Source organism: Bison bison, unplaced genomic scaffold (genome assembly GCF_000754665.1).
Source record: "Bison bison bison isolate TAMUID 2011002044 unplaced genomic scaffold, Bison_UMD1.0 scf7180017864181, whole genome shotgun sequence".
NCBI lineage: Eukaryota > Metazoa > Chordata > Mammalia > Artiodactyla > Bovidae > Bison > Bison bison.
In genome coordinates, this window is record NW_011494753.1 from 2,414,909 (window position 1) to 2,428,198 (window position 13,290).

The 13,290-nt window shown below is 45.6% G+C and overlaps 1 protein-coding gene across 1 annotated transcript in view; it reads right to left on the minus strand.

Moving 5' to 3' along the window:
* Positions 1-13,290, minus strand: part of TRPM1 (transient receptor potential cation channel, subfamily M, member 1) — a 116,811-nt gene that overhangs the window by 58,409 nt on the left and 45,112 nt on the right. The window contains exons 4-5 of the mRNA XM_010843394.1: positions 3,161-3,240; positions 1,439-1,634 (exon numbers count right to left, since the gene is read on the minus strand). Coding sequence (XP_010841696.1) covers positions 1,439-1,634; positions 3,161-3,240 — 276 coding nt within the window. The remainder of the gene's footprint in view (positions 1-1,438; positions 1,635-3,160; positions 3,241-13,290) is intronic.

Below are 13,290 nucleotides of genomic sequence, written 5' to 3' on the forward strand. Positions count from 1 at the left end.
AGGTGTGGGGGAGGGATAAATGGGGAAATTCCAGTTGACATTTACACACAGTACTATACATATAATAGAGAACTAATAAGGACCTCCTGTATAGCACAGGGAACTTGCTCATGGTCTGTATGGGAAAAGACTGTAAAAGATTGGATATACGTATATGTATAGCTGATTCACTTTGCTGTACACCAGAAACTAACACAACATTGAAAATCAACTGTAGTCCGATAAAATTTTTTTTAAAAAAGGTCCCAAGCTGGCTCAGCTGGATGCGGGACAGGATGTCTTAGAGGGGATGGGTGCTGGAAATGGGGCTTGTAACTGATCTCGGGGCTGGACCTTTCCCTCAAGGTGAAGAAGAGGTTAATGAGTCCATGCACTGGCCCCTGTGAAATGCCTCTTTGTGTCCTGGCCAGTAGGCAGGGCGCCCTTCTGGAGGACCCAATGCTATGGTATTTGCTTGGAACACTTCTGAATTTTATCTGAACAATGATGTTGGGCCAGTGAAATAGAATAAAATAGCAAAAATGGCCTGACAGGGACCGTGGGAGTATTATTTAGAATGGGCTGAAAGGGCTCCCAGTGCTGCCGCCTCCCCTCTCTGGCAGGGCTCCTCAGAAAGGCAGAGGGCACTCCCTGTTTACATGCAAATGTGCAAGGCTGCCGTCTTCTTGTCTTTTCGGACCAGCTGAATGCCCGCCAAGGGAGGCTGGGCTTGGACTTCAGAGAGAAATATTTCCAGGCGCTCCTCACCCATATAAGGGTGGCTCAATGCCTGCAGTTATTTAATAGAAAAGACAAAACAAAGCCCCAAACAACCCTAAAAACCAAATGACATAATTCGTCTCTTATCCCTGGAGATGGAACAGTGTCTTTGTAGAGTCCGGCTGGACTGTGATTCTTGGTATAGATTTAAAGCATATTGTGTTTCCCTGGTGGTTCAGTGATAAAGAACCCGCCTGGCAATGCAGGAGATGCATGTTCGATCCCTGATTCAGAAAGATGCCCTGGAGAAGGAAATGACAACCCACTCCAATACTCTTGGGACTTCCCTTGTGGCTCAGACAATAAAGAATCTGCCTGCAGTGCAGGAAACCTGGGTTCAGTCCCTGGAGGAGGAAATGACAACCCACTCCAGTATTCTTGCTTGGCAAATACCATGGAAAGAGGAGCCTGGAGGGCTACAGTCCAGGGGATTGCAAAGAGTCAAACACAACTGAGCACAGCACACCATGTGTTCTTTATCATAGTGCCCAGTTTCCAAATTTCATGGCTAAAAAGTGGAGTGTGCAGATATATTTCTTGTCTTTACAATGAAAACTCTAGGAAGATTGCATCACACTCTTGAAAGAAGACCCAGGTATCTTCGGTCTCAGAGTCTGGGAGGCTGGGCCTCTGATGGAGGCTGTGGCTTAATGACACCCCTTCCCAAGGCTTCTCTTACCATGGCTTTGTTGGAGTATCCGCCACCCTGGAATTCAAGAATCCCATAGGAATCTGTGGGGTAGCTCTGGGTGTGTTTGCCAACAGACCATTTTTCAGGATGAACTTCCACCAATTTGTTTTCCTCTCCATTTTTGCTGGCTGTTACACTTGGCAGAGGAGGGATGTGTTGGTTGGTGAGCTGGCCACAGCAACACCTGAAAACAAAGACAAAGCTTGGTCTTTCTAGAACATTCTCCTCCTAATGATGTGTTAACCTGAATAGAAGCAGGCTAACACCTTCCTCATCCAGCTTTAAATGGGGACAGAAATACCCCTTATGGTGTCCTTTTCCAGATAATCATTGCATATCTATTTTAAACATATTGGATGACCACCCTTTCTTACTGAACACATCTTAATTCTTTTTTTTTTTTTAAGGATTGTTGTATTTATTTTAAATTTTTTATTTATTTATTTTTGGCCGTATTGGGTCTTTGTTGTTGCATCCGGGCTTTCTCTAGCTGCAGTGAGCGGGGAGTACTCTATAGTTAAGTTGAGGACTTCTCATTGCAGTGACTTCTCTTGCTGTGGAGCATGGGCTCTAGAGCACAGGCTCAGTTAGTTGTAGCACAGGGATTTAGTTGCCCCACGAATGTGCGATCTTCCCAGACCAGGGATTGAACCTGTGTCCCCTGCAGTTGGCAGGCAGATTCTTAACCACTGGACCACCAGGGAAGTCCTTTAATTCTTTTTGGTGTCTTGACAACATGATTACGGCCACCAATCACTGAGATTCTGTGACAAAGGATGAACATCCCTCAAGGATGTTTCAGTATTGCTAAATTCTTCCATTGCTTTAGTAAAACATTTCTCTACACAAGTTAACATTGAAAGTGTATTTCTTTTGCTGCTCATACTTTCGGTGTCAATTCAAAGAATCATTTGCCAAATCCAAGGTCATAAAGATTAACTTCTATGTTTTTGTCTAAGAACTTTATAGTTTTAGCCCTTACATCTGATATGTGATAGATTTGGAGTTAATTTTTATATGTGGTGTGAAGTAGGGGCTTAAAGCTATTCCTTTGCACCTCGATGTCCAGTTGTTTCAGCATCATTTGATGAAGAGACTAATCTTTCTCCATCAGGTTAGATAACCTTGCCAAAAAATCATAGACAGGTCACAGACAAGTGGGCTTCTTTCTGGACTCTCAGTTCTATTACATTGGTCTTTATGTCTACCCTTATTTTAGTACTACACTACCTTGATTAGTGTAGAACTGTAGGAAGTTTTGAAATCAGGTAACATGAGCCTGGAGAATCCCAGGGACTGGGGAGCCTGGTGGGCTGCCGTCTATGGGGTCACACAGAGTCGGACACGACTGAAGTGACTTAGCAGCAGCAGCAGCAGCAACATGAGCCCTTCTACTTTGTTCTTTTTTATAAGATTGTTTTGGCTATTCTGGATCCCTTGCAATTCCATGCCAATCAGTTTGTCGATTTCTATAACGAAGTCAGCCAGAACTCTGATAGGGATTACATTGAATCTGTAGGTCATTTTGGCTGTCTGCATCCTGACAGGAGTTTATAGCCCAGGTGACTCTCTGCTTAATGACTCACATGGAGAATAAGTTCTGGGCATCCTTGACTCCTCCTCCCATTCCCTCAAACACCAGAATAGTTGCTGGCAGCTGGTGGACAAGGGATATTTTGAATAACGTCTTAATTATGGCTTCCAATTTACCTGTTAGGGTCTTTAGTGCTGGGAATGACAAAGATACATTCTCGTTTGCAAAAGGTTTTTTCTATCCAAGCTTTCTGTCCCTAGAAGAGGAAAAAAGTGGACATTAGACTGAGATATTCCCAAACCAACCTCAGAATTCATTATTTTACTTTTATAAAATGAATAGTAACGGTGAGTCTGCCCAAAACATCTGAATAAACACCTCCAAGAACGGTGAATGCAAGCCTTTCAGGATCTTACCTCTGGTTCCTTTTAAGAGAAATGGCTCAGAAATATGCTTTTGTGGTTTCCGTAGGGCTAGGAAACCTGTGCTTTGCATGAAAATCAGAGTCTACAGAAAGGGAATGATGGTGCCCCTAGAGCCAGCCAGTGCCCTGCGGAGCCTGGTGGGACCTGAGTTATTGGAAAAGCTGACAAAATTGTCCAGTCTCTGATCAGGTCTTTGTTTTGTTTTGTTTTTCCTTAAGATGTGTGTTTGTGTGTGGACCATTTTTAAAGTCTTTACTGAATTTGCTACAATATTGTTTCCATTCATGTTTTGGTTTTTTGGCCACAAGGCATGTGCGATCTTAGCCCCTGAACCAGAGATGGAATCCATGTCTGTTGCATTGGGAAGCAAAGTCTTAACCACTGGACCATCAGGGAAGTCATTCTGATCAGGTCTTCGATTTGCTGTCAAGAACCTGGTCTTCTCTAGACTCCCAGGCCCCATTGCACTATAGTCATTTTATAAGTAATATTTCTAACTGGTGCTCAGATTCACCAACTGTTATTTTTATAATTAAAAATATTGAAGATTGTGAAGAACTGGGGCCTCATGTAACATTGATGCTGGGGCTGAAAACTGGTACATTTACCATCAAGGGTAATTTGGCAATCATTTGTTGCAGTTACAAAGCTTATATGTTTTCACTCGCCATTTTTTAGGATTTTATTCTGCAAATGTGCCTAAACAAGCTGACACAGGCCCAAGGCTATTTACTGCATCACTGTCTGTGATATCAAAAGGCTGGGAGTCACCTACTGCTTATCAGTAGGGGATTATTACCCAAATCATAGAATAGTCATCAATGCAATTCTTTGAGAAAACAAAAAAATTTTTTGAAAGAGAATAGGATGTTCTTGTTCTATCGATAGGGGAAAATCACTGAGCTATGGTAAGTGAAAAAGCAAGCCACAGGATAATTTCTAGAAAATAGACACCATGTATGGGAATGATACCCCACGAGCAGCTGGCAGTGGCTCCCCCAGAGGGAGACCTAGAGGCCTCAGAGACCTGGGTGGAAAGGAGGCGCCCATAGCCTGGTGCCCTGCTCAGTTTTTTTTAAGATTTTATTTTTTGTTAAGCTTAGTGAAGTAAGCCATAAAGAAAGACAAATATCGTATGATATTGCTTTTATGTGGAATCTAAAAATGTGATGCAAACAAACTTATTTACAAGACAGAAATGGACTTACAAACACAGAAAACAAATTTATGGTTACCAAAGGGGAAAGGTTGGTAGGGAGGGATAAATTAGGAGCTTGGGATTAGCAGATGCATACCACTATATATAAAACAGATAAAAGATAAGGACCTACTGTATAGCACACGGAACTATACTCAATATCTTGTAATAATCTATAAAGGAAAAGAATGTGAAAAAGAATATGTGGAAATTCCCTGGTTGTCCAGTGGTTAGGACTCAGTGCTGTCACCGTGGGACCTGGGTTCAATTCCTGGTCAGGGAACTAAGATCCCACACACTGCACAATGTGCCAAAGATACATAGATATAGATACAGATAACTGAATCATTCTGCTGTACACCTGAAACTAACACAACATTGTAAATCAACTACACTTCTATTTTAAAAATTTAAAAATTAAAACTTTATTTTTTTTAGAGCCATTTTAGGTTTACAACAAAATCGAAAGGGTGGTACAGAGATTTCCCATAAACTCCCTGCCCCCCATCCTTATCAACGTTCTCCACCAGGGTAGTGTGCTGCTGCTGCTGCTGTTGCTAAGTCGCTTCAGTCATGTCCGACTCTGTGCAACCCCATAGACGGCAGCCCACCAGGTTCCCCCGTCCCTGGGATTCTCCAAGCAAGAACACTGGAGTGGGTTGCCATTTCCTTCTCCAATACATGAAAGTGAAAAGTGAAAGTGAGGTGGCTCTGTCGTGTCCAACTCTAGCGACCCCACGAGACTGCAGTCTACCAGGCTCCGCTGTCCATGGGATTTTCCAGGCAAAAAGTACTGGAGTGGGGTGCCGTTGCCTTCTCCCCAGGGTAGTGTATTTTTTACCAAAGTCGAATCTACATTGACAAATCATCACCACCTGAAGTGGATAATATGTGTTATTTCACTCTTGGCATCGTACAGTCTATGGTTTGACAAATCAAAATGACTTCTATCCACCATTATAGTATCATACACAGTATTTTCTGCCCCAAAAATCTTCTGTCCTCTGCCTATTCATCCCTCCCTCTTCCTAATCTCTGGAAACCACTGAATTTTTACTTTCTCCATAGTTGCACCTTTTCTAGGACGTTGTATAGTTGGAATCATCCACTCTAAAGTCCCTTTAGGTTGGCTTCTTCCACTTGCATGCGTGCTAAGTCGCTTCAGTCGTGTCTGACTCTGTGCGATGCTATGGACTATAGCCCTTCAAGCTCCTGTATCCATGGGATTCTCCAGGCAAGAATACTGGAGTAGGTTGCCATGCCTCCTCCAGGGGATCTTCCTGACCCAAGGATCAAACCTGTGTCTCTTATGTCTCCTGCATTGGCAGGCAGGTTCCTTACCAAGCAGTGTCACCTGGAAGCCCCTTCTTTCACTTAGTTGTATTCCTTTAAGCTTCTACCATGCCTTTCTGACAAATAACTCTTTTTTTAGTGTTGAATAATATTCCATGGTCTGGATGTACCACAGTTTATTTACCCATCTACCCTCTGAAGTTGGTTGCATCTAAACTGTGTCAGTTCCAAATAAAGATGCCATAAACATCTGTGTGCGGTTTTCTGTGCAGGTTTAAGTTTTCCCGTTTAAAACTCTGAATGATGGAATGTATGACCTTGGTGTGTGGCCATCCCTCAAGTGTGCCATAGACCCTCCAGGACCTGTGACTAATAAATCTTATTCCTCCAAGTTCCCTTGGTCTTGGCTGAAGTGTATTTTGCAATCAGAATAAGAACCACAAAGGCTAGGGCAGCCACATTAGTCCCAGAGGGGTGATGTCTGTGGGGCTCCCTGCAGTGAGGCCTGGGTGAATGCCCTGGGCATGCCTAGCCGGGCTTCATTGTCTACAGGCTGAGACCAACATGGTTACACAAAGCACAGAGTTCAGGAGACTGGGGATCACTGGGGATCATCGGCTGACCACACATGTACATATATGTATATTTATTTCCTGGTTCCATCCACCAAAAGGGCCTAAAAACACTCTGACAGAAATGAATATACTTAGTGTGCAAATATTTGTTTCTAAACAACATTCTCCACTAAAAAAAGCCAGGGCTCCTAGGACAAGTGACTGAATCCAGATCTGGGGCAGAGAAAGTACAAGAAGAGCTTGGAACATCTTGTGCCAGAAAGTAAGGAAGTGTTTACTTTCCACTTGGGAACTTGTCAGAAAACACAGAACCCTCTTTGAAAGGGTTCTCACTGGCTTTATCTGGGATGTGAGCATGAAACTAAACGATCACAATAAAGAACTGTAACCCTTTGGCTGAAATAACGATCCATGAACTCACAATGGCATAAATTTATACACAAATAAATGTATAGGGGAGATGGGAAATCTGTTTCTTGCATTTTTTAGTCACCCTCCCAATGCAGGGGGCCCGGGTTCCAGCCCTGGTCAGGGAACTAGATTCCGCATGCCACAACTAAGACCTGGCACAGCCAAGTAAATAAATACTAAAAAAAAATAAAGAAAATAAAGAAAACCAACATTGGGCAACTGTCAAGAATCTTTGTTGAAATCTACATGCCATGGGTAAAGGACTGGAAAGTAACAGTACACTTACATAATCTCAAGGCATCTCCCACAGATATTTCTTAATCACAAAGGGGAAATGAATAACCTGACAGGTTGGGGAAATGAATAACCTGACAGGTTGGAGAAATCTGGTGAATACCACCTAAAATAAAGTGAGCTGTTACCAGCAATGAAACGAATATTCACCATGAGCCTCTAGATGAAATGCAGAGAAGAAAAATTGCCTAAAATGCAAAATCTGAATCTATAGGGAGGAAACTTTAGACAACCAAATTGAGGAGCATCCTGGAAAATAACTGAAATCACTGACCTTCAAAACTCCAAAGGTCATGAAAGACAAGTAAAGGCTGGGGAATGGTCACAGGAGCTATAGAGACATGACCTTGGAACACCCTTCAGTCTTTTGCCTCATCTTCGGCCCTGCCCCCTAGTCCCGCCCACCCTTTCTGGCTCCCACCCTCTGATCCCTGTCCAGGCCCCACTCCCTTTAATGGCTCACTGACCCTTCCTCCCAGTGCCTCCACCCCACCTCTGCATAAGAAACCAACAAGTGGGCCCTTCACAGAAAACTGTTAATGACCAGGTATGGGAAATCAGGGGAGCTTCCCAGGTGGCACAGTGATAAAGAATCCACCTGCTAATGCAGAAGACTCAGGTTCGATCCCTGGGTTGGGAAGATCCCCTGGAGGAGGAAATGGCAACCCACTCCAGTGTTCTTGCCTGGGAAATCCCATGGACAGAGGAGACTGGTGGGCTACAGTCCATGGGGTCGCAAAGAGATGGATACAACTTAGCGACAGGGCACACATGCATGCATGCATGTGGGAAATCAGAAAGCCAGGGTCTAGCCCCTTGGAAAACTAGGCTCAGGACCCTGTCATCACAAGGTGGACGAGCCATCTGCCCTGCAGGGTCTCAAATGCTGAGGTGGGTAAGGAACTGGGCCGGCAGTAACATGCCTCAGACATAGTCACATCTATTCTGTCACAGGCAGTATTCAAACGCCCCCACCACCCAGTGCCCCAGGCACCGTTCCTGCAGGTGCAGGGCATCTGTGGGCCTCCAGGGGCATCAGCCTGGCATCTGCTCCCCCAACTCAGGAGGGGGCTTTTCAGGGCTTTTCAGCCCAGCACTGACTCTGCTTATAGCCATGGGCGAGGGTAGCAACTGGTATCCACACAGCTCCAAGCTCAACCCACTTCCCTCTGCTTCACCAAAAATCCATTCTTTTTCTAAGGAAAAAGCTAGCATGTGATTACCATACTTTCCCTGAGGAAAGAAAGGCTTTGCTTTAGTATTAACTCTGAATTTTTCCTGTTCTTTTTTTAGTTTAGTTAGGAAGAATCCAGTTCCAAAATTCCAGTTGCTGCTTGTTGTTGTCGTTCAGTCACTCAGTTGGGTTCGACTATTTACCACCCCATGGACTACTGCAGCATTCCAGGCTCCCCTGTCCTTCACTGTCTCCTGGAGTTTACTGCAGGCACTCCTGCAGGGGACGGAGCGGGACTGTGGCTCCTGTGATTTTTGTGGGAGATTCATATCCATCAAGTCTGTGGTGCTATGTTACTGCTTAGTCTCCAGAAATGTTCTAGAATCTTCTGAGGATGAACAAGAGGTCCCGGAAGTCACTCACTCTATGCAGGCAGTCATGCTTCACAGGGTCTAGTTTCTGTCAAGAGGCCCGGGAGGGAGGCTCTCTGGCTCCCTGCTCCCCAGCCCCTCTGGCAACCTATTCCTACACACCCTCCCTCTCTCATCTGACCCTTTTCCTCCCACAAGAATCTCAGAAGCCACAGCCCTGCTTGGTCTCCTGTGGGAGTGCCTGGTGGAAGGGTGGTGTTCACTGTCCCCTGGTGACTAAGGGGTGATTCAGAAGCCCAGGTGGAGTGTTGCCAGGGATGCGGGCAGCAGCCCATCCCTGGGCCCCTGAGGGCAGCTGGGCACACAGAGCAGGGAGTCACCCAGGTCAGCTCACGTTGCGCGAGCTCAGTCTCAGAGGCAAATTCAGGTGAGAGGCGATGGGTGGAGGGCCCCTCGGTAAACAGTCCTCCCAGCCCTCCAGAGGATGCCCCAGGCTGAGTCAGGCCAAGGGATTAAGGAAAGGCACGTGGACAGAGATGAAAGGAAGCAGAGCCTCCTGAGGTTCATTCATAAACCCTCCAAGTCCCCCCAGCCCCTAGGCTAGATCCCGCTCACTCATCTGAAGTAGTCTCTTCCATCACAAATAGTTATTTTATTTTATTTTTTTAACAGAAATTGAGAAGCATTTTTTTTTCAGGGTAGAAGTGGTTATTTGAAATGCCTTGGAGCAGGGTAATAGGAACCCCTGTCCTGGGGAATTGGCTCCCATCTGAAAGAGCGCAGGAAGCTGAGTAGGGGAATGTGGGAGCACTGCCCACCACACTGAGCTGCAACTTTCCTGTCTCTGAAAGGGACACTGCTTTGCATAGTTCTGAGCTTCAACTGGGATGATATTAGTGCAGTATTTGGGAAGTCCTACAGGAGACGCAGGTTCAATCCCTGGTTCAGGAAGATCCCCTGGAGAAGGAAATGGCAACCCATTACAGTATTCTTGCCTGGAGGATTCCATGGACAGAGGAGCCTGGTAGGCTACAGTTCATGGGGTCACGAAATAGTCGCACATGACCAAGCAACTAAAGGGGCACACACACACACATAAATGGAAATCCTGGTCATTCCAATAGCCCCCCCTCCCTTATCTACAGAGGTTACATGCTAGGACCCCAAGTTGATGCCCAAAACCCAGACAGGACCAAATTCGGGATATACTATGCCTTTTCCCATACATACACACCTATGATAAAGTTTAATTTATAAATTAGGCACAGTAAGAGATTAACAATAACTAATAATAGAATAATAACTAATAATAAAATAACACAAATGAACAGCAATTCCTAATAGTAGAAGAAAAAGCCTTGCCTGGTCTGTCCTCTAGTCAATTTCTCTTACTTGAGGAAGAAGGTTCAGTAGCAGGCAGATGGGATATTTGGTGGTGCTGGCGGGGCTGGGAAAGGACCTGATGTTAATGGGGATGGAGGAAGGGGAGGGGCCTAATCGCGAACCTAAGTTCCTGACTGGTGGAGCTGGGTGGCTGGGGGTGCAATTTATGGAGGTGGGGCCACGCAGGCCCAGGCCTGAGGAAGACAATCCAGCCCCCTGCAGTGAACACCTCAGGCTCCAGGCACCCACTGGACCTGCAGGGAGGGAAAGGGGTCATCTGGTTGCATGAATGAGACCCAGGGTATAGTGATATCTAGATAACTCTAGATAATGGGAATCAGAGAGATTGCTGATGGAGAGACTACAGGAAGTAGAGAGGAAGGCGTCTGGCATTGAGTCCCCAGGAGCAGGGGAGAGGGCTGGGGACACAAGGTCTGGGCGGTGGAGGACAGACACAGTGTCTCAGGGGCCTGCTGAGGATCATGTGTCCTTGATGGACTAACCAGGTTTGCGGGAAGGAGGTCAGAGGCGGGCGGGTTGATGGCCCTGCCAGCTCGTCTTTTTGTTTTGTTTTCAAAGAAAGGAAAAAAAAAAAAAAAAGTATCTGCTATTAACAATAAAAAGCCCCAAGTAACGTTTGTACAACTTGGGGAGTAGCTACCAGATCTCACGATCAGGACATTTGCTGGACTTTCATGTGGATTTAGAGCCAAGTCCTGAGGCGCTGTAGACAGCCAGCCTCACCCTGCACCCCCACCCCCATCCAGAATAGGGGTGGCATCAGGACCTTCTGGAAGGGGTTCATGTGGATGGGGAGGGGCCTCTGGGGAGGTGTAGGTGGGAGGAGCAGGGCAGGGCACAGCCTGGAGAAGGCAGAGCTGAAGTGGGGGTGCCCAGGGAAGGTGGGGAGGGTGGGGCTGGGGCGACAGGGCAGCCTGGTCTGGGCCTCAGGAAGTGGCTTCAGAACTAAGAGCTGGTTTGCTGCTGGGTGAGTCTCTGTTTACTCAGTGGCCCTGCTTCTTGGGCCAAAATTAACAGCAAAGGCCACAGTGAAATGGTGATTTGTGGACCAATTTAGCCAAAAGAAACCGCTGGTCTCATGTGTCTATTTAGAGCAGACGTCTTGCGCTCTCATCCAGGGCTGCATGGGGCCCACACGTGGACTTGGTTTGACCTTTGTATCAGGAGGAGAATTCGCTGCTGTTATTAACTGCGAGAGAGGTCCCCGTGTGAAAACCTTGACCTCTGGCTGTCCTGCACTGCCCTGGGGATGTGGGAACTCAGGCTGACAGACCTCCCGCACAGCTGCAAGAGGCGTTGAGTCCCCCGACACAGGAGAGATGAAGAAAGTGCTCTTGAAGAGGGGACAGCAGGACAGGGAAGAATGCCAGGACTCCCTTCTCTGCTGTGATGGGCACAGTGATGCCCGCTCAAACCTGGATGCATTTGGGGTGGGGGCCATGCAGAGACCATGGGCTCCCTCACTGTGGTTTCACAGATGAGGAAACAGGCAGTGGAGGAGTTAGGACTTTGGTAGGGGCTCTGGGAGGTGATGATTGGATGACTGACTCAATGACTCAATGGACATGAGTTTGAGCAAACTCTGAGAGATAGTGGTAGACAGAGAAGCCTGGCATGCTGCAGTTTATGGGGTCACAAAGAGTTTGACACGACTGAGTGACTGAACAACTGGGAAGTTAGGGGGCATTGAGACATAAGACACAATGACATGGTGAAGCCACAAGCTTGGTCAGTCTCATGGCCAGGTGGCCGGCCTGACTCCCCTTCATGGCTCTGTCCCACATCTGTCTTCTCTGGCAGATTCAAAAATTTTTCTCCAAAATGGGCAGATGCTTTTGAGGTCCTCCCTTTAAGGAGGATAGAGAACAGAACTATCTCTATTTTGAATCCAAAAAAAAGTTGTAATAAGATTTTTCTGGCACGATCTAGCTGTGCAAGAACCAACCTTGAGGTGTAAATGTTGAGTTCAACATGGCAGTCATAGAACATCTTAAATCTGGCTGGTCTGAGTTGGGATATGCTGTGAATTTATGTGTAAAACAGCAAGTTATCATTTGCCATGTCTAACAATGGACCTTAGAAAGAAAAGTGGGGACTTCCCTGAAGGTCCAGTGATTAAAACTTCACCTTCCAATGAAGGGATGTGGATCTGATCCCTGTTTGGGGAGCTAAGATCCTATGTGCTTTGCATTACTGTCACCCCACTCCTCCCACCCCAAAAAAGAAAGAAAGAAAGAAAAGAAAAAGTGTTTGGGAGGATTTTTTCCAGGTGGCTCAGTGGTAAAGAATCTGCTTGCCAATGCAGGAGATGCAGGAGAAATGGGTTTGATTCCTGAGAAGATCCCCTAGAGAAGGGAATGGCGACCCACTTCAGTATTCTTGCCTAGAGAATCCCATGGACAGAGGAGCCTTGCAGGCTACAGTCCATGGTGTCTGTGAACACAACTGGACTGTTGTTTCTACACAACAGTCAGACACAACTGAGCTACTAGGTAGAAACGCATTCAAAAACAGACAAAAAGTATCTCACTAATACGCTTTTTATGTTGACCACATTTTGAAATGATCATATTGGGGATATATTGAGTTAAATATGTTTTTATATTTCACTAATTTTTTTTAACATGGCTCATTTTTGTTTGGATACAGCTACTCTACAATGTACAATGATGTCTGGGGACAGATCTCTCTGCATATTAATACATCCCTGGTGACTGTCTTTTTAACGGAGGTGTTTAAATGTTGATTGCCATTAATGTCTAGGACAAGGACTGGGTCTCATTAGTCCTCTGGATGAGGGCTTCTATTTTCCCAGATCTAGAACTTTAACACACACACACACACAAACGTGCACACATGCACACAAAATTATAGGACATCTTTAAAACATTTTCAAACAAAGTAAGAGAGAATTTTCTAAGAATACCTAGTGCTCCAGGTCAAGAGGACTGTAAGTTAATAGAAAGTCTGCTTTGTTTTCACTTAGTTCAGAATGAAGACCAACCACTTAAATGCCTGCACATCTTTCTGTGCCTTGTACTTATCAACTTTGCAAAGTAAATAAATGAAGTTTCAAAGGAGCCAAACCCAACACAAGCCCTGACTTCTGCTGAAAAATAACTAATAAAACATAAACCATGACAGCAAATACCCTCGGCACT